The sequence below is a fragment of the Chelonoidis abingdonii genome, chromosome 4, assembly GCF_003597395.2.
Source record: "Chelonoidis abingdonii isolate Lonesome George chromosome 4, CheloAbing_2.0, whole genome shotgun sequence".
NCBI classification, from domain to species: domain Eukaryota; kingdom Metazoa; phylum Chordata; order Testudines; family Testudinidae; genus Chelonoidis; species Chelonoidis abingdonii.
This window is the reverse complement of record NC_133772.1, coordinates 41932450-41954097: the sequence shown is the minus strand read 5'-3', so window position 1 is coordinate 41954097 and position 21648 is coordinate 41932450. Positions and strand designations below refer to the sequence as shown.

General features: G+C 47.4%; 1 protein-coding gene across 2 annotated transcripts in view; it reads left to right on the top strand.

The window, feature by feature from the left end:
* DUSP8 (dual specificity phosphatase 8) overlaps positions 1-21648 on the top strand; it is an 86377-nt gene that overhangs the window by 44977 nt on the left and 19752 nt on the right. Inside the window, exon 1 of one of the 2 annotated variants that reach the window (XM_032770759.2) lies at positions 19806-19934. The exons of the other annotated variant lie outside the window; for it this stretch is intronic. Coding sequence (XP_032626650.1) covers positions 19817-19934 — 118 coding nt within the window. The 5' untranslated portion in view covers positions 19806-19816. Of the gene's footprint in view, positions 1-19805; positions 19935-21648 lie in introns of those variants that run through there. 2 annotated transcript variants of the gene reach the window in all.

The following is a 21648-nucleotide window of genomic DNA, read 5'->3' as shown; positions in this document are numbered from 1 at the left end:
GGTCCTGTGCTGCAATAGGTCTGTTCAGTTGCATGGGCCAAGTCTAGCCCTATGCATTTCCAGCTCCAAAACAATAGCTATGTACAAGAAACCCTGGAAGAGAAATTACAGCCAGCGGGGAGTGTGGGGGTGAATGTGTTCCCAGAAGTGGCTGGTAATTGCCTTGCTGAGGTTTTGGCAAAGCCTCTCATGCTCCTTTTGCTGTGGCATTTGTAAGCTGCACACCCTGGAGCCTGCCGGTTCGCTAATGGGAAGCGCAAACCACTAATGTGTGGAAAAAAGGAATCAAAATGTAGAACACTGGGTCATGGCTGCTGAGTTTTATATGGAAATCGTGACTCAAAAATACTGCTGAAAATATTCAGGAGGTGGGGGGTCTGAGCACGTGCGCACACTCATGCAGTTTTCTCCTTCCTGTAATGTGGGCAGCAGCCAGTTATTTTAGACACACGTTAGCAGCACTTGGGAGGTCTGAGGGGGATGTGTGGTGGGACTGATGCTGATTTCATCCCAATGGCAAGGCACTTCACCAAAAGTAGTGGCATCACCCACTTGCAAATCTGGCATAAGGGAGACCAGAATGAAGCCCTCTCTCCTGCTTGTATATAAGGTTTGGGGATTTGCTCAGGAATGCAGCCTCCAATGGCGATTTGCAGCCAGATTCTCATCTTGCTTATGCCAGTGTCAATCCAAAATAACCCCACTGACTTCAGTGGCTGCACTCTGGATTTACACTCGAACGAGTGAAATCGGATACAAGCTGTTAGTCTCTCCAGTGGAAGTGTCTTAGGGGCATACTTTGCTGCTCATGACTAACCCTTTGTCCACAACCTATTGCTCATTCTCAGTGAAGGTTTTGGAGTGTCTGCTCTTAGAGGTTTTAGGCTGAAACTCTTCCTGCAAAGGCTGGCCTCGTTGCTGAGGTATCGGACTTGGACTCAGGAAATCTGTGTTTCAGTTCCGCCACATATGTCCTGTGTTTGACCGTGCACAAGTCACTTCATCCTCTGCCTCCATTCTCCATCTGTAAAATGGGATTAGTCATCCTGTCTTGTCTGTTTGGACTGAAAGCTTGTTAGGACATAGATTGTGTCTTACTGTGTCTCTTAGCACAGTGGGGTCCTCATCCTAGTTGAGGCCACTTGGCAGTACTATAATATTAATAATAATTAATAATGACTTATCTCTGACCAGCCAATCTCACTTGCCAAAACACCCGCCTTCAAGAAACTGCAAAAGAAGAATGCCAGAGAGACTGAATAGGCTGAAGGGGGATGGGGAGAGAGAATAATGAAAGCATCCTCTGATCCCTTCTTGTAACTGGTGTTCTTGGTCCTGGCTTCTTCTTGTTTAATGCCATCGCATGCATGGATCTTTGCAGAGGGGTAAAGGACATGGGCCAAGATTTTCCAAAGTGACTCGTGATTCCAGATGTCTCCATTTTGGGGCGAGTGAAACACCTTTTAAAGGGGCCTGGTTTTCCGAGGGCGGGCGCTCCACACTTCCTGGAAATTGGGCCCCTCTAAGGTGTCTGAACAAAGGGACCCAAAATCACTAGTCACTCTTGAAAAATGGTAGCTCGTGAACCTGCTCAGCAACACTCCCAGTCAAAGTCAGAAAGGGCCCAGAGAATGCCAGTGCTGTGATTGTAGCTTAGGGGCTGCAGTATTTTTCCGCTGCTAGGTGAAAGAAGAAATAGTCCCCCTTTCCCAGGATCGCTTGGTAGCATGTTGTGCTTGGGCGCAGAGTGGGTATTTGCTGTTTTTTTCAGAGTGTGACTCTGAGCCATTATATAATGATGGCTAAACTGAGCACGCGTTGGCACTGACAGAAGCTCTGTGACCTTAGCCAGACCTTACCATCTGTTTATCAAAGCCGCCACTGCTGCTCTTCCAAGGCAGGTGAAATCATTGTTTAAAATGGAGGCAAGAAAGCTAATCTCATCCCAGGCATTTGGTCAAATGCCAGGGAACCCAACCTATGTCCCAGACGCAGGATCCCAGTGGGGAAGACTCACCCAGATGGTCTGATTTATCCTTTGCATTTAGATCAAAACTACAAATTCTGATATTAAAAACCAATCTCCCCACCCCTAATCTCAGCATTGGTCCCTTCCTGTACATGATGTATTAACGCCTGCATCGTGCCGGGGTGTTCTCCTGCATCCCCTTGGAGCGTAATGGTGCGTTTTCTCCCACTGCTTTTTGGAGATGATGGGAACTTTGGGCCTCAGTTCCCAAAGAATGACACTTCAGTCTGTGCTGAGGCCTTGTCTGCACTGTGCGTGTTGGTGATTGGTAGCTGGACCCAGCATAGCTGCACGGGTATAAGTCCCTAGTGCAGCTTGCCCTGGTTTCAAGCAGGCATTGGCTCCACCAGTACAAATGGCAGCTTTGCCTGTCTGCTTTAGGAGTTTGTGCTGATGCGGCTGGAGACTGAAGGCAGGGTAAATCCTCAGTGTAGACAACACCTCCACCCCGTGCAATTTTACAGGCTCAGGGGTGCTGAGGTGAAACAGAAAACCTAAGTCAAATTGCATCTGGTTTATTTTCTGGTTTAATCGGCACAGATGAGACCGCTAAACTCATTGCTCTTGTGACCTCCATGGAGAAGGTGTATCGAGAGCAGTTCTTGATAAGGACTAAAATCTTTGTGTCCTGTTCTCCCACCAATGATTTACTCCCAGTGGCAGCAGTATCTGTCTGGAATTTCCCTGTGGCTGATGCTAGTGAAACATGGTGGCTAATGAAACTTGCAGTAGTGTCCTGAACAGAAAAGAATTCCCCCGTTATAGACAAAGGCCTTTTATTTTCCCAGCATGGTCTAATAGCTTGAGCAAGGTTGGAGATGCCTGGCTTCTGTTCCTCATTGTGATGCTTTGGGCCAGTCACTTCCCCTTTCTGTGCCTGGGAGTATATCTACACTGCAATCAAAAACCCGCAGCACCAAGTCTTGGAACCCAGGTTAGGTGACTCGGGCTTGCACGGCTTGGGCTCAGGGGCTAAAAATTGCAGTTTAGATGTTTGGGATGAGATGGTGCCAGAGCTCTGAGAGCCTTCTTCCTCACAAGTTTTAGACCCTAGGCTCCACCCCAACCCTGAATATTTTATAGGTCCTCTGCCCGAGGCCTGTGATTCTGAGTCAACTGACCTGGGCCTGGGGTGGCCGTGCCACACAGGGGAGGCTCTATGTATTTTGGTGCCGCACAGGGGAGGTTCTATGTATTTGGTCCCACACCTTCGGTCCCCATGTATTTGGTCCCATGCCTTCGGTGTACGTGCCGCCAAATTGCCGCTGAAACTGCGGGACCAGTGGACCTCCCGTAGGCGTGCCACCGAAGGCCACCTGACTGCCGCCCTCACAGCAACCGGCAGGTTGCTCCAGGCACGCGCTTGGTGCACTGGTGCCTGGAGCTGCCCCTGGTGCCGCAAGCATTTTATTGCATTGTAGCCATACAGTTACCATATGATTCCTCAGCAGGGCCACCCTGGGGGGGCAAGTGGGGAAATTACCCCTGACCCCACAGGGGCCCCCATGAGAGTTTTTCGGGGCCCCTAGAGCAGGGTCCTTCACTCGCTCTGGGGGCCGCAGAAAACTCTCGCGGGGCCTGGGCCCCCAGAGCTTCTTCTGCTCTGGGTCTTCAGCGGAAATTTGGCAGCAGGGGGTCCTTCCGTCCTGGTACCTGCCGCTGAAGTGCTGGGTCTTTGGTGACAATTCGGCAGCAGGAGCTCCCTGCCACTGGTCTTTGGGGCACTTTGGTGGCAGGTCCCGGAGCGGAAGGACCCCCCGCTGCCGAATTACTGCCGAAGCAGGGCCCCCGCCGCAGACCCCAGGCCCCCTGAATCCTCTGGGCAGCCCTGCTCCTTAGCTCCAGTCTTCTGCATAAGAGTGCCATGCTGTGCGTGAAAGCAGCAGCAGTCACAGCCGCAGATGGGCCTGAAAGGAAGAGGGGAGGGGGTGATGGGATAGAGGGCGGGAGCCCCTAAAGAGTTAACAAACCAGAAGGCATGATGATTCCAAAGAGGCTAGGGGGGTGGAACCTTAGAGTCCATTATTCCCAGTCTTGGAAATCATCTCCCTGTTGCTTTCTTTTTTTTTTTTTTTTCTTCTTAGTATAAATAGTGCTGCTCACTGCCCTCCATCCGTGGGAGCAGAAAGCCTATTGATTTATATGATTTTCCTGACATCACATGAAGTGGTGGAAAACTGAATGGAGCCAGCATTTTTCCTGCATTACGTAATGCCCCCTTTTCCTCCCCTCCGAACTGTGCTATTCCAGCAGGAGCCTGACTGTTCTTTAACCTCTGTTTAGTTCAGCACAAACTCTTGCTTTTTTGCAAACTCTCTGTTTTTTGTTGATGGCTGTTTGTTTGTTCAGCAGAAGCTCTTGATGGCCTCGGTCAGTGCTGCAGGCTCTTGTATTGGAGGACTTGACACCAGCCATGGTATTATTTGGGGCTGAGCCACCATGGTGTGTCACCTGCTCCTCTCCTCCCTTTGTGTTCACTTGAGAAGGATGGGTGGGACTAAGGAGGTCCCTGGCAGGCTCCCATGTAAGTGTTCTCCCATTTTACAATTGGCATCTGCAATTCAGTGCTTGGGAAGCTTCCCCAGCTGGTTGCATCTGCATGGCACTTTGCACGCCTGGCCAACGCTGCCGTACAGCCTATTCCAGTTTGTTGTAGCGCCTCCCCCTCCCCAAACCCCAGAGCTAAGAGCTTTGTTCCTAGCTGGCCTCAGACATCCCTCTGAAAATCAAATCTGAAGCCACTCACCTACTAATAAGACAGGTGTACAGCCAGATGGGCGGGCAACACAGTGACCCCTTCCCAGTTACCGTGTAAAGGGGACCTTATGGATTGACACCAAGGCTGCTGCACCAGTATAAACCCCTGGCATGGACATGCTGCGTACAAAGCAAGTTGTACCTCTGTGGTTTACACTATGTGCAAAAGAGAGAACAGCCCCTGATGCTCGACAGATCATGGAGTCAGTGAAGTTACTCTAAATGTACATGAGATGACTGCGAGCCTTGCCCCTATAGGGTAGAAGAGGGAAACAGCCGCGGTGGAGGTGTGATTTTTAATTTGGGGGAGGTGTTTGGTGCCTATGAAGAAGAATCTAGGCCTTGTCTATGCTGAGAGGTTGCCCTGCTTCCAGCTGCTGGTGTATGTGCTGGTGCAAACCCTTGTAATCACCATAAGCCATAATTGGTGCCGGCATTAAGCAAAGGGGACTCTTTGCCCATTCAAATAGTATCTTTGCCTACCTGCACTAGGGGTATGGCGTGATGGCTGCCCCCAGGGCCCTCTGCCATGGTAGACTGGGTAGAACTGGGACCCCCTGGGATTAGAGGGGTTAGATGGGGGGGGGGGGGAGGAAGCTGTTCTTTCCCATCTTGTGCACTAACCTGAAACAGGCCCCTCGCTTGCTTTCTGAACTTCAGTCATGAGCTTTTCATTTGGCTCGGATGTACATGTGAGATCATCCCCAGTCCCCAGCTCCCTCCGTTTGTCCCAGGTCTGCAAGGAATTTTTTAAAACTTTCCAGTCCTGTTCTTGCTAAATTTGGAGCGTCTGTTTACTCCCAGGATTCGGAAAGAATGTAACAATATCAGCAGTGAGAAATCTCCCCTCCCCCTTTGGCAAGCAGATTGGCCCTGACAGAGCTGGCAAGGGGCCCAATGATACAGGAGCAAGCCTGCATCTTCCACAGAAGCAGCTTAAATGTCGACTCGCCCTCTCATTTGCTTCCTGCAAGAATATAAATATTAGGGGAAGGCTGCAGGCGTCCACGTGGCACGTTAAGAGCATCTCATGCTGGTTTGATGAGCTAGCTGCCAATATTTGGTTGGTCTATTTAATTGTTCCCTTTTTAGCCAGAGTGCTCAGCAGGAGTTTGCCTTCCAGCTTGGTGCAAAACAAACTGTCTGGGCCCTATTTTTGTTGAGTAGGTGTCAGTGACATAGTGGATGTGGGAGAAATAGTCAGTATGATTTATTGGGACTTTCCAAAGGCCTTTTTGATGAAGCCCCTCCCAAGAGGCTATTAAGGAAGTTAAGTAGCCATGGAGTGAGAGCTGAAGTTCTGTCCTGGACTGAGAGCTGGCTGAGACGCAGCAAACAATGTAGGAATGAAGGGCCGATCATCACCATGGCAGAAAGTTAACAGTGTGGAGTGGTCTCAAGGTTGTGATGGTGCTTAAATATGCTCTTCGGTGACTTGAAAAATGAGATGAACAGGGAGGGTTTGGCCACATTTGCAGAAAGCACACAATTGTGTAGGATAGTCAAGATTAGAGAGGACTAAAGAACTCCAGCAGGACCAGGGTGGATTTGATTTAAATCCAATTGATTTAAATCACTAGTCAGGAAGACTCAATTTAATCATGGATTTCTACATAAAAGTGCATTCTTGTTGGTTGTTATAACCTTCATACATATTCTTCACAACTCATAGGTGTAGGTTTCATTTTTAGAAGATACAAGCTATGCATTTTTAAGTGATTTATTTTGAAAACTTTTCAGATTAGTTTTACAGCTATATCAGAAAATGAATAATTTGGTTATTTCATTTACCAAAGGTAATTGAAGCAGATATTTATGAAGTCATTGGGAGGTGACCTATCTCCAATTCAACAGGTTAATCATTAATATTTGGAGGATTTTCTTGCCATGCTATATTAGGAGGAGAACATCACCAGACAGACATTTAAATTGTTTTATTTAACTAAAACAAGTGTTATGTATTCTGGATTTTTTTCTTCAACAGCAAACATATAATAATTTAACAAAACAAGCATATAAATTTTTGAATTTAGTTAAACATTCAGGTTTTTAAAATCAGGTTTGTTTTTGTTAAAATTGTTTTTAACTAAAATAGTTAAATGAAATATTTTTAAAAAACAAAAATTAAATCGACTGTCAGCCAGGTCAACATGAGAAACTTAAAATATTGGCTTCTGCAGCTGACTCAGTCATCTTCACCTTCATTTTCCTGTTTGTTCATAATCTGGAAATGAAGAACAAGCTTTTGTGCTTTTTCAGGTCCCAAACTATTTCTCAATTTGTAATGAATTAGTCCAAAGGACTAATATTCTTTCTACACTCGCAGCAGAAGCTACTGCTGTTAAAAGTGAGATTATCACTTCAACAGTGTCTGAAACTAAGTGCTTAAGTGACTTCCACCAGTTCACCGGAGTGACTGTCTTTAAAATATGATCAGCAAACATATATTTCTTGAATGGTTCTGATTCCCAAACAGGGTCTCTTTTATGGCCTGCTGCCATTATAGGTTTTCCCTTCTATTGAGAGAATGGTATGGTAAATTTCAAATCAATGAAGGCTACCCTCAAAGACCTCAAGATTTCTGGAATATGCTGCTCAAACAGTTTCACTTTTGTTTCTAGTGCCTGTCGCTCCCTTCTCCTTGCCCAGATCTATTCCATCCCCAACAATCTTCTGTTCATTGAACTTTTTGAAACTTTGCACTTGAGAGACGTAAGGGATTGACTCTGTGTACACACATTTGCAGAGGGACAATAGAGTTGCGATCTGTTATTTCTCACCTCTATATATCATTTATGTATTTAAAAACATTTTTGCTGTTAACAAGCATGTTATCTCTGGAGACACAAATCCACAATTTGAGAACTGCAAAACTAAGCATCTCTGATGATATCTTCTAGACTGAGCACTGAGTCCCATTGGGTAGATAGAAATGTTATTTAGGTTAATCTATACAGAAGCCCCTGGAACCTCATAAAATTGAGTCCCTAATCCATGAACTGTTGGAACTCATTTACAAAACTTTTCTTAAACATTACATTAATATATTGTCTCATACTATAGAATTAGAATTTATAATCCCTATTCCATGATGAGAGATCTTTGAGCTATAATATATCTTAATTAAAACTATCTTTAGGTAAAAGGTTTTTTGAGGAGAAAAACTTTTATCAAAAATGTCCTATTTAAATTTAAAAAATCTGTTTGTTTTTTTTTAATTATTTTTTAAAGAGTCATTGATTTTTATCCACCCTGAGAGCGATCCAGCCAAGCTAGGCGAATGGACAATGTGCTGGCAGATGAAATTCACTAGTAATGGATAAAAGAGCATTTGAACTGCCCATACATTTGCTGGGTTCTACATTAACTGTACACACTCAGGGGGAATGAGCTGTGTGTCAGTGTGAACAGCTCCATGAAAACCTCAGCTCAGTGGGTTTGGATGGGCAAAAAGGCAAACGAGCCATTAGTCTAACTGAAGATGTTCTCTGGGCTAATATACTGAAATTATTATCATGTTGTTATATAAGTCAATGGGATGCCCTCAGTTGGCATATAGTGTTCAGTGCTGGTCACCCTGTTTCAAAAAAGACAGGGCCAGGATAGGAGTCCAGAAGCAGGCGACGGAGATGGAGAGAGGCTGCCGTGTGAAGAGAGACTAGAACTGTGTAGTTTAGAGGGGAAATGGATAAGGGACATGCTGTATGTGTCAGAATAACCAATGGGGTAGAGATCGGAAATCAGGCGTGTCTATTTACCCTTTCTCATAGAACAAGAAAAAGGGTGCAGCCAATGGATTTGAAAAGCAGCAAGTTTAAAACAGAAAAATACACTTTTTTCACACAGAACTTAAGCAACTGTGATAGATATAGTTGAAGTTAAGTGCCTAGCAGGATTGAAGATCAGGGTCAGGGCACTACTGTGGATAATGAGAGCATCCACACTGACATTAGATAAGATAAAAAATATAAACCCTCCTGCTTCAAGTCATAAACCAGAAATTAACTAATGGGGGTGGGGGCACTGGGATGGAAACTGCTGTCTGGGCAGGTTATTCCATCATTGTCCAGAGCACTTTCCTCTGAAGCGTTTGGTATTTGCCACCAAGAGAGCCAGGTTTCCAGACTAGTTGGGGCCTTACTGGTCTGATCTGGTATGGTAGAGTCTAGGTGTAGCAGCCTGAGTTTCTTTTTTTATTCTGTGAGCCCAAGTGTGCGCTAAGCAGTGTCTGTCTAGTCTGTGCCATACCCCCCAAGTGTTTTTTCAGTTTCCCCAGGCAGTTCCCTTTGTCAGGTCACTGTCCAGGGAACTGAAGTGTCTTGCCATAAAGTGTCTTATGTAGCAGGAGTTCTCTACCTTTTTCTTTCTGAGGCCCCCCAACATACTATAAAAACTCCATGGCCCACAACAACTGGTTTTCTGCATATAAAAGCCAGGGCCAGCATTAAGGGGTAGCAAGGAGGGCAGTTGCCTAGGGCTCCATGCCACAGAGGACCCTGCAAAGCTACATTGCTCAGGCTTTGGCTTCAGCCCTGGGTGGTGGGGCTTGGGTCACTGGGCTTCAGCCCCATGCAGTGGGGCTTCAGATTTATGCCTTTGCCCCCACAAGTCTAATGTCAGCCCTGCTTGGCGGACCCCCTGAAAACTGCTCATAGCCCCAGCAGTGGGCCCTGGACCCCTGGTTGAGAACCATTGCTCTGTAGCATTGGTGCACATACACAAACCTGTGCTTGCTAACAGCTGGGCTGGCACTGGCCTGAGACTGGGGAAGCCCTGTGAGTGACCTGGATAAGCAGATGGTGATGTGATTGGGGGGGGCTAAATAATTATGCAATTTCAGTGCTGTTCTTCCTGCTGTGCTGCTCTCTTCTCGGTAACCTGAAAAGACCTGAAAAGCAGCACAGGTAATAACACAGAAGTGTCTCTCTTGCACAGATTTTACAGAGGGAGTCTCTTAGGCAAATGTTCTGAGAAGTTTAGAGCACTGGAATTCTAATTTTAACCCTATCCTGCCTGTTAATTAGTTGACATGTATGCCTGTAGGTGTAGTAGCCTGCATCCGTGCCACCTAGGATCATGTGATATCAGATCTCCAAGCTGAGCAAGGATCAGCCTTGTTGGGCATATGGATGGGAGATCTCCAAGGTAAATCCAGACTGATTTTGTAGGTGGCACTCTCTGCTCTGTGTCATTATCCAGAGAGTGCCCCAGGATAGTGCTGGAGGACATTGTACGACTGGGGGCCAGGGGATTCCATTTGTGGTCACTAAAGGTCCCACGGCAATTTGTCACAAAAAGATTTAAAATCTGATTTCATGGACAAATTCCAACTTCAGTATCTCCATTCTGCCAGCCTTCTCCCGCCTCTCCCCCCAATATTTCTTGTTCTAAACTATTGTAGTGCTGTTTGGCTGCTGAAATTGCTTGGCTGCAGTATTCCACGCCAGCTGCATCCCAGTGGTGCGTGACACTTCTGTAGATATGGTCTGCAAGGTTCTTGGAAACCCTTCAGTATTGTCTCTGTTGGGGACCATGGGTTCCTATTATTATTATTATTTTTGTAGAGCCAAGGAGACCCAGGAATGGACCAGGACCCCACTGCGCTAGACATAGAACGAAAAGATGATTCTGGCCCCAAAGAGCTGATCAATTACTTCACATGCAGATGTTAAATAATAATAGGGACGGGCTGACCGTGACTCCTCATCTGCTCTCTGAAGATGGAACTAAGGCCAGTGACCCAAAGCCTACAAACTCCATATTAATTCCATGGCATCTTTTCTCAGCCTGGTTCGCTCCGCCTCACACCGTAGCTTGGCAATGATGCTCCAGGACAGAGCCATAGTGTTATTTTCTGTAGGGAGGAGACTGTACAGTCCGTCCTCGAGGAGAATAAAGAAATTGTTCAGACCACTCGGTGAGCACCCCCCTTTTACCAAGCTGTCCATTTAAGCACGCTGGGCCAGATCCTTAGCTGGTGTAAATGAGCATACCTCCACCAGTGCGAAGTGGAATGCCACACGTTATGTTCTGACTTAGTAGTATTCTACGCCCCTTCTGCACTGATGGAAATCACACCCCAGGTGCCAAGGCAGTGGTGAGCCTGGCCCTTGGCAGGCACCTGTTCCAAGGAGTAGTGAGGTGTATTTAGACAAGTACAGTTCTCCCTGAGGGCTATGCTCCCTGCTCTTATCGTTGCTCTCTCCACTTGGAGTGAGGTCATCCTGTGTTTTTCATTGCAGAAGGGACTGGTCAAAAATAAGTGGGGACGGACTTTGTAAGAAAAAGATTTTCCAATTTGTATTTTTGCCAAGTAAGAAATTGCAGAGAAACTAGAAACGTTCCGGCCAAGGTTGTTGGTCAAAGAAAAGAGGCAGGGAGATTTTTTTTCCCAAAACTTTCTCAAAATATCAGATTTTCATCAAATTTTTAAACATGTTACTGAGTTATATTTGCAGATTGTCTGGTGGGTGAGTGAAGGACTGCTCTGGAAGGCATGTTGGTGTGGAGACTCACTGCCTGATATCTAGTGGCAGGGAGTTCCACAGCTGAGAGTCTACTGCAGGGAATACTTTCTGTCCTGAGCTCACAAGAGTTTTCTCTGAGCTCTTTTGGTTGTTCCCATTGCTGTTGCAGGAGGTCATAGAACGTGGTGTTGTCTGGGAGAAGCGGGACGTATCCTATCCAAGGCTCGGTAGATGCAACGCTAGGGAGCTGCCAGCGAAAAGACAACATTAGGAGTTGTCAGGAGCCCACAGGGCTCTGCTGGTTTATTTAATGAAATGCTCTGGACACGGAATAACTTTGCCCAATATTTATTATCATCTCATCCGCCTTGAAGGGGGAAGTGTGAGCAGTTTGGCTGAATGGAAACCTGCCAGCACTGTGCTAAGTGGATTGAGAGGTCACCTAGTTCCAGGGTAGCTTCTGTAAATATCTTTATATCCTCTGCTGAAATGTCCTTGTGTGACTAGCTACTGTTGTGCTCCTTCAGGAATCACAACAGATATTCCTGCTCCTTCAGGAATCACAACAGGGACTGTATTTCCTTTCTCCAGCAGTGGGAGAATGCTACTATCATAAATGCTGCTAAATCAGGGCAGTGGCCCTTTCTGCTCTGTTACGAATAGGGTCTGCACTTAATATAGGGACCTGAAAATACATGACCACACGTTAAGCCTAGTCCTGATGATTTAATACGCCACAGTGCAATTACTGTAGAGTATGTTTTCTGTCCAAGTCATTTACAGTTACTGGGCCAAATTCTGCCCTCTTTCACCCATGCAGCCCCCTTTCAAGTCGAACTAGTGCCTTTGAACCTGTTCAGAAATGTGCCTCCCCCTCATATGTGTACGTCTGTGCAAGTCTTTTAATGGATAATTACTGGGAGACTTCTAGCCCAACTAATTTGCTCACATCAGCCTTAGGACCCTGCTCTTCAGCTGCCTATAAAAAGAGAGCAAGAATATACCACTCAATACTGCAAGAAGTTTAGCTTTCAATCAGGCATCTTAATAGAACATCTAACTCCCACCTTAGGGTGCCAGTTTTAGACCCCCTTATGGCTGCATGGGTGTCTAGATGTGGAATGTCACTGGCCAGGGCAATTGCACCAATATTTTCCTCAGTGGTCCAGCAAGGGCATGTACAGTCAGGCTTCACCACCCACTGTTTCCAGGTGAAGACCCGCAGCTCTCTCCCTTCTGACGGGGGTATTTCCAGGCTGCCAGTTCCCTCCCTTCACAGTATTTCCCAGGACAAACAGGCTGCCCAGGACACTGGTTGGTGTCTGTTCGGTGTCAGTTAAAGGTGTAATTGCTACACTCAAGATTCCACACAGCATTTCCTAAGCAAACCTAATTTATTCTTAAGGTGAAAAAACATTACAGCTAAACCTCATTTAAAAACAATAAAAGAACCTACATTCATGCTAATAAGCTCAGCAGAATTCACCCCAACCTTAACATGGATTCTGGCAGGAACAGTCCTTCAGATCCCCACCCAAGGGGATTCCTTGTGGTTATAAGTTCATCACATCTTCAAGCTCAAAGCAAGCACTCATTCTTATGTGGCCTCTAGAGGCCCAGTCCTTCCAATCCTATCCTAAAGCTGGGGTCCTCTGTGGCTTGAGGGTCCTGTCCACTTGCTGAATCAGGAGGAAGGCCCTGAGCTTGCTTAAAACTAGACTATTTCTCCAAAAACCCGTTCTTTGTCGCTGGTCACTGGAGAGTCTAGTCTGAACCAGTATATATGTACCTGTCCACCTCAGTAGTTTACCCTTCCTATGGAAATACATAGTACCCCAATAACAAATATACAATTGTCTTTTTAATGCAATGGATCCCAAAGGTATTAACCTAATTCAATAAAGTTCATTCAGGATATTGCAGGAAAATGTCCTGTGACAATGCCTATGTTCGGTGGAGTGGTAACTGTCTGATGTATGTTTTTCCTCTTGCTTTTCCCCAAGCACCTGATTTTTCAGAGGGACTGAGAACAGCTGAACACAGTAGGAGATGCTGGGAGCTGGCACTTAAAAGAAAAAGAATCAAATCACTAGTTTGTGTCTAAATATGGGCTTAGAATCCTAACTGTGGGCACTACTTTTTTTCCGGTTGTGGCCCCATTGATTGACTAACTCTGTCACATGGCTGTTCTCTGTTTCAAAAGAACAGAGGAGCTGCTTTCTTTACTGCAGCAAAACCCTGTAAAACTGCTTAGATTGGGCCAGGCCAAAGATGCTGTGGCACTGAATGCTGTGCCTGCTGGGTGAGCCCAGGCTGTTAGGAAATGGAACCTTTCTAGGCTAGTGTTCATGAAGGATTCTACCTTGTGCTACTCCACAACCACTGCTCTGGTAGATACCTAAATCCAGCGGTGGTCGCTTGTTGTCAAAGCAAAGTGAGTGGGGACTGGCGCATAATATCCAAATCCCCTTCTGTGTGCTAGGAGGGAGTGGTTTCTCCAGGCTGAGGTGTAGCATCCTGGTAAGCTCTCACCCCTTCCCATCACACCCTACCCTTGCATTTGAACTTATGGATATCTTTGCCTGTTTTCTTCCCAGGGGAAGCAGCGGCTGCATTTCTGGGATGGGTTAAGCCAGGTCACATATGTATGAGCTGATTGTATTCCTGGCCTGTGTTCTAAACATCCCTGTTTAGTAACACTGTCGTCAGAGGACTTGTTTTCCTGATTCTATAATTACTTCTTGGAGCTACCCCCCCACCCCCAGCTGCATGTTTAACAATTGGACGAAGAAGGGGAAACAAGGGTGGGTGGGGGAAGAGGATGGGACTAGGAGAACAAGTTGCCAAGAGTTGCAAAACCATGTCATTTCATATCTCATTTCTGGAAAGCTGAAGTGGGGGAAGGAAACTTTTCCCAGTAAATGAGCCTGGCAGACAGGAACCTGTGCCCAGTTATGATTTCCTTCCTTTTGAGCAACCTAGTGCCCCCTCCCTTCCCCTATCATCCCCTTTTCCTGAGGCCCATGTGAAAGGTTTTGAAATTGCCATGATTATAAGTGCTCTGTGATGGAAGGGGGAGGGAAAAGCTGGCCACTAACCAGCCGGGTTATCGCTAATCCTTGCATGTGTATGTAAGTGCTTGCTCCTCAGTGTGGCAGACGCTTCATGCCAGTTTCCTCCCAAGTATAATGCTGCTGACTTCAGTCGAGTTACAGCCAGGATGACTCTGACCCTCATTAGCATTTATGATGATTATATGCTGCAGGAGTACCTAGGTGACCCAGCTGGGATAGGCAGCAGCAGGGCCAGCTCTAGTATTTTTGCCGCGCCAAGCAAAAAATGTTTTGGCCATTCCCCCCCCCTTTTTTTTTCAAGCCCCCGGCCCCTCCCCAACTCTACCTTTTCTGAACCCCTTCCCCAAATCCCCAGCCCCACCTCCTCCCCCAGGTTTGCAGCATTTCCCTCCCCATTGCTTCCTGGGGGCCCCCACGACCTCCCATCCTAGCTCCCCTCCGCTCTGCCTGATCCCTTGTCTGCGCCGCTGCTCCGCTTCTCCCCACTCCCTCTCAGGCAAGGGAGGGCGGAGAAGCAGAGCAGCGGCGCATTCAGGGGAGCAGGTGAAGCGGAGGTGAGCTAGGGTGGTGGGGCGTAGGAAATAACAGGGGGTAGAGGAACCACTCCCCGTTTCAGCTCACCTCCACTCCACCGCCTTCCCCAAGTGCCCGCCACTCGGCTTCTCCTCCCTCCCAGACTCAGGGCGGCTCTAGGTATTTTGCCGCCGCAGGCAGGCTGCTTTTGGGGACATGCCTGCGGGAGGTCCTCCGGTTCCATAGCTCGGCATACCCGCTGCTGAATTGCTGCCAAAACTACGGGACCGGTGGACCTCCTGCAGGCAAGCTACCAAAGGCAGCCTGCCTGCCCCCCTCACAGCAACCGGCAGGGTGCCCCCTGCGGCTTGCCACCCCAGGCACACCCTTGGCGTGCTGGTGCATGGAGCCACCCCTGGGCAGTGGGCACACACCAAGGGGGGGAGAGTTCCTACTGCAAGGAACCTACAGTCTAAATAGACAAGAGAGATAAGAAGGAAGCACTGTTCCCATTTTACAGATGGGGGAACTGAGACACAGAGAGTCTTACCCGAGGTCACACAAGAAGTTTGGGGCAGAGGTAGGACTTGAACCTGGATCTTCTGCGTCCCAGTGGCTTACTTACAAGACCATGCTTTCTCTCTGATCATCATTTTAATGTGTTACCTCCTTTGATGATGGTTGATTTTATCTTTCCCCCTTCTCTTCTTGAAGAGCCCCCTTGTCCCAACGCTGCATTCCTGCCCTTGCCATTATGTAGTTAACAAACAGGAGAGGCTTGTATGTAGGAAGTCCTATCCCTAGAGCCACTAAAAACTAGATGGAACCACCCACTGAGGCATACACCAGAGGGGCCAGTCCTGCAGTGGCCACCTCAAGAGAGAGCCTTCAGCAGGGTGAGGGATTCTTTTCATCTCTCATGTCTATGCAGAATGATCTAAAAGGAATGGTAAATATGAGAAAGGATGTCTCTGGCACTGAGGAAATTTCTCTTCCTCCCCCACATTAGCCCCCAAACAGCACCTGGTGAAGGAAAGGGGTGGAGGTTCAGGAGCAGAGCAGGGGAGAGGCAACTCTAAAGGAATGTCAACACTGCCGCTGAAAGCATGCTTCCCGGCTGGGGTAGGCAGATGCCCCAGCCACCGCCCATCTTATCCCATTTATACTGCTATGTTTAGCACACTAGCTCTGCTTGAGGTAGTGTGTATCTATCTACCCACACCTCCCAGCTGCAGTGTAGAGCTACTCTGAGGAGGGTGGGCTAGAGATGTTATTTCCAGGGAGAAATTTGCAGTTGGAATTGGATTAATTACTGCTTCCCGTGAAGATGGGTTCTGTTGCCTGTGAGCGCATTTGTCTTTTAGGAGGGTGGGCGGGGATGCAGAGCATAGGCCAACCTTTCATAAGAAGGGTTCTGCTAAAGCATCCTGCATTACAGATCTCAGCCAGAGATGCCCCAGCCGTGATGGGCAGAGCCAAAAAACAAGTCCAAACCCTTCCTGAAGGAACCTGCAGCTCCAAAATAACTTAGCTTTAGGATCTCTCAGCCATGAGGGAGTTAGTCCCTCCTGTTACTAGAGGCTAGCAAAGGAAGACAATATATTCATAGATTTCAAGGCCCACAGGGACAATTATTATCACGTAGCATAGGACAGACCATAGGATTTCACACACAATTCCTGCTTGGAGTCCATAATTAGATCTCATGGGAAATGGGGTTTCCAGTGCTGTCATCTGGATGTAATTTCACTCCCATCCATACTGCAAATGCAACTGAGTTGGAGGAACTGGTTGTAGCAGAGTTGTCCTCCAACATGGTTGCAGCATAGATGGGACCATGCAGTGTAGACAGGACTATGAAATTTCCCCATGATTCATCTGCCCGCCTGGGTAGACAGGAGAATCTACACTACATGATGGAAGCATGTTTTATGCTTCCTCCATCATCTTGTCAAGTGTAGCATAAACAGGACCACTATGAAGTGCAAAGGCATTTGTTGTCCCCATCCTCTCTGCTAGTCAATGTCGTGCTTGTTGGGAAGAGACCCTGGGTTGTGGGAACAACTTCCCAGGTTCCCAAGCGTTGCTTTTGGTTGAACACTGATCCTTTTTTCCAACCTGGTTTGAATGTGCTTTGAATGTTATGCAACCTCGGGCTCTGACCCACATCTGACAATAATAAAACTCACAATAACAAGCCTCATTAAAACACTGGCTCCATAAGCTGGTGGGTGGAATGGGGGAAAAGGGAGGTTCATTTAGTGCTGGTGACCTCATCTCACGTGATGTCACTTCTAAGGAAAAACATTGACTCGCCCATGTATAACCCAGCCTTGCGTTTCTCAGCCTATAAATCTTCAGAGTTTAAAGATACAATGTGTCCCATCTGCCTAGTCTAATCCTGAGCAATTTTCTGGAGGTTTGGGAAGAATTCAGAACAAGTAACCTTTTAAGGAACTATGATGAGATGTTTTAAAGAGTTCCAAGGGTTTGTGGAAGCCAGGGAAGGAGAACGAATGCGTCTCTCGCAAAAGGGGAAGAGGGTCTGCTCATGAGGTCATAATTCATGAATCAAGCCACATTGTGAATGAGAACAGACCATTCACGTATGTAACTTTTCACTGTATCTTACACCTGAAAAGAAGCATGGGCAATGTGTGCGTCTCCTCCAGTATACACGAGGGTGTACGTACAAAGGAATGCCTCAAACAGAGAAGAGGCAATGGCTTAGAAGAATGCAGATGGGATTTGGAGCCATTTGCATCTAGCCTGCAGGTTTGACTCCCCTGCAGATTGGGCGTTATTGGAAGTTGTCTTCTCATGAGTGTTTGGCCTGTGTGAGTTCTGAGGTTTCAATCCAGATCTTAATGAACGAGTGACCGTGTCACAAAATCTACCGCTGTTACAGGGCCACATTGATGCCTTTGTGGGGATGGCCTGCGTCACCACTCAGTATAGAGACCAAGAAGCACTTGGGAGAGAGAGTAAAGATGGCCTCATGGTTAGAGCATTGACTCAGGGCTTGGGAGAGTGGGTTCAAGTCCTTGCCCCACCACAGAACTATGTGACCCTGGGCAAGTCATTCAGAGCAGGTCTATACATAAAATGCGTGCTGCTGGAGCACTCCTCTGAAGGTGCTATTAGGGCCACTGGGAGAGCTCCCGTTGGTGTACTTAATCCACCTGTGTGAGAGGCAGTAGCTCTGGCAACAGGAGGGCTTCTCCCATCAACATCACACTGTCTACAGCGGGGATTAGGTTGCTATAACTGTATCATACAGGGGTGTGAAAAATCCACAGCCTGGAGCAATGTGGTTATACCAATGTACGTTATAGTGTATATTTGGCTTTTGAGCTCCACAGAGCTCTTCTTCGGGTCTGGGAAACATACTCGGTGTCCCAGCTCCATACAAGGTGGAGCAGAGTGTTGAGCATAAGCAGTTAACACATGTTTTAAGAGGCCATTCATTAACGCCAATAAAAGATGTTCCCTCATCAGCGGTGTCTCTTGTATCCTGGGACCAGTACAGCTACAACAACACTGCCCACAGAATCATTTAGACTCTGTTCCTGCTGATTTCGCTGACACTTAGGGCTTTCTGACAGAGGAAGCAGGTAGAACTCTGTGTTTAGTGGTAAGCAGTTACACCAAGTGCTGAGGTTAGGGGTGCAGTAACACTGAACTGGACTCAGATCCACCAAATCCTCAAACTCCAGCCCCACCTCCTGTCCTTCCTCTGCAAAATCAGTCAGGGTGTCCTGACTCGCCACTTAAATCCAGTGTAGCCACAAATCCCAGATCAACCCCTTCTCCATGCTCTTTCTACGGTACTTATATGGCCCACCTCACTGCAGTATTTGAGCACCTCCCAATCTTTACTGGATTTATCCTCATAACGCCCCTGTGAAGTAGGGTTGTGCTGTTATCCCCATTTTGCAGATGGGGAGCTGAGACACAGAGAGACTAAGTGACTTCCCCAAGGTCACACAGGCAGTCCATGGCAGAACTTGGACTCAGACCCAGGTTTCCCAAATCCTAGGCAAGTGCACTAACTGCTGGACCATTCTTCCCTTCTCATTATTGATGGGCGTCCCAGCAACCCTCACCTGCAGCCTACGTCTCTGCCAGATTATTCCTCCCATCCCTCCAGTTCCTTTTCTCAAGCTAAACCTTCTGCTCTCAGGCCTCAGTGAAAAAGAACATCAACGAGTTAAAAAGAAACAAGCCAGTCTCCTCGTTGTATCTACCCCTGAAAACACCGGGTGATGGGGAAGGGTTTGCTGTGCTCCATCCGGAATCATAAAATCACTATGCTTAGTAAGTGTGTTGGTGCTTAGGTACCATGGTGATGGACCCTGGATAATTGCATTAGATAGACAGTACAGAGCTTTCTACCTTCAACTCACTGTACAACTATTAACTCGCCAAAGTAAATCACGCTCACTTCAGGTGGAACAAAGGTCTGTTTGCTGCAGCTCCTCTTGCCTTCAGGGAGCTGGCCGTCCTCTGCAGGCTTTCAGGGAGCAATTATTTCAGAGAGCAAGCAAGGTCAATGGGAAAAAATGGGATGTTGCCCCTTTAAGCAGCTGAGGGAAGCATGTGTCAGTGGTGTAGCCTGTGAGTTAAACTGCGTGTCTGTGTGCTGAGTAAGGAATGCGGTTGCATGCCTGACCCCTTAGCTATGATCAGCAGGGTTGTTGCTCATGTGCTGAGCTCATTCAGGCTTGGGGGAGCTGGAGTTGCGGACACACACGCAGGGAGAGAGAGGAGAGAAAAGAAGCTGTAGTGCTGGAAAAAGGGTGTTAGGGTCTCTCTCTTCCTCATTTCTCCCCCCCCCCCTTTTATTTTAACTCCTGCTGGACGCTGGATTTTGGGGGGGGAGTTCGGGCTTTTTTTTTTTTTTTTTTTTCCGCCTGGCAGCTGTTGTTTTGCAAAGGCAAGCAGTGCCTCTGTGAGACTGCAGCCCAGCTGCCTGGATGCCTCTAGATGTTATGATTGCGCCCTCCGAGGACCAGTTCTGGATGGACATGCATGAGGGGCAGATGAAGCTGAAAATCAGGGTGCGGAGGATGAAGGAGAGCAGGGACATGCGAGGTTTGTTGGCCAGCTCCTTTCCTTTGGGTGCCGGGGGTGCTGTTTGTTGAGCCTGACCCATGCGGTAAGAGGCTGTCTTTGCAGAGCTGCTGATGTGCAGGCAATGTAAGGGTGTTAGACAGCTGGCATCTTGCAAGCATGAGGATCGAGGGATCCAGGGAGCATTTTTGGATGGGGGGAAATACCAGGAATTTTCAACCTTTGCAATTTCAGGAAGCTTTTTGCGGGGCATTTGGCCTGTCCCTCCAGGGGACGCGGGGGGTGGCAAAGGAAGAAATGAGATATTTCGCTGCAGAGCATGGCAGGTGAGGTTCTGCTGTTGACTGCAAGGGGAGAGGGAAGGATGAGACTGACATTAGGAGGTGGTGTCAGCTGGGTTTCCCCCTATGACTTGCTTGGGCTCCCATCTAGAAACCAGGAGTAATGCTTGTTTAGTGGGACTAGCTGGTGTTCAAAGAGACAATATTAAGAAAGTGACACTGCTTCAGCCCACCTCCAACCAACCAAATAGCCCCTGCTTCTGTTTCACTTCTCCCCACTGAGATGATCACTAAATTCCCCTCTTGCAAGTGCCTTTTTCAAAAATGGATTTTGCAATGTCTTAGCTCCACAGCACTAGAGTGAGAGGAGGAAAGGGTGAAATTAAATAGAGCGGCTTAAAATATGCCCAGCCTCGAATGACCTAGTTTACCAAATGGTTTAATCAAGCAATTCTCCCCCCTCCCTCCCCCACCATCGTCATCCCTTAAAATGGGAATCTGCTAAATGAGCTTGGCATGTTTTTGTGGCGTGAGCCACATAACCCAGTGATGGTGTAATTAGTAATAGGTCAGTCGTGGAAATGACACATTCTTCTTTACTTAGAACAAGTAAATCTGGTCCAGAGCAGGCGCAGTCACCAGAGGAAAATCAAGACAAGCAACTTTTGGGGGCTGGAGCTGTGGGTTTCTTTTTTTTTCTTTTTTAAGGAAGTACCAAAAACCCAGTTGGCAAGACTAGGGGAGGAGCAGGCAAGGCTTACCCGGTCTTCAGGCCTGTAGGATGAATCTACAAGGTCAGCAACTACTGGCATAAAATCAAGAATAAGTATTGGCCAGGACAGCCAAAGGAGGCTCAAGGTTGGTGGGTGGAAGCAGTTCGGGAGGGAAGGAAGTGACTAGTGGGGAATGTGCATGGATCAGTAATAGAGCGCTAGTTCATCTGCTTCTCATACTAATAGGCTGGAAGAAAGAACCTGCAGTGGGGGGTTGAAATCTCCTGATTGTGCCAAACTAAGGGAGAGGGAGGGTATAAAGACAGAGGTCAATCGATACAATACTGTGAGGTTCAGCATGACTAGGAGCAGAGAGGGTAGATGTATGTTTCTCTCCACTGTGATTAGGTTGGAGGGAATGGAAGAACCTGAATAGAGAATATATTCTCATAGGCTATAAAACACAGAGCAGAAGGAGGGTCCAGGAAGCCAGCAAACCCAGCTGAGGGGACCTTCTAATCTAGCCCCTGTATAAGGAATCAGTGAGGCCACATCTGGAATGCTCTGGGAGTTCTAGTGATGTCTCGTACAAAAAGGAATATTGGAAACGTATGTAGGCATTGTCCAGCAGAGGGCGAGTTGACCTGACTGAGAGGAGGGCAGGATCTTTAGTTAGTTGGGAAGAAGGGAAACCAGAACTCATTTCTTAATTACAGAGAAGATGACAGAAAGCCACAAATT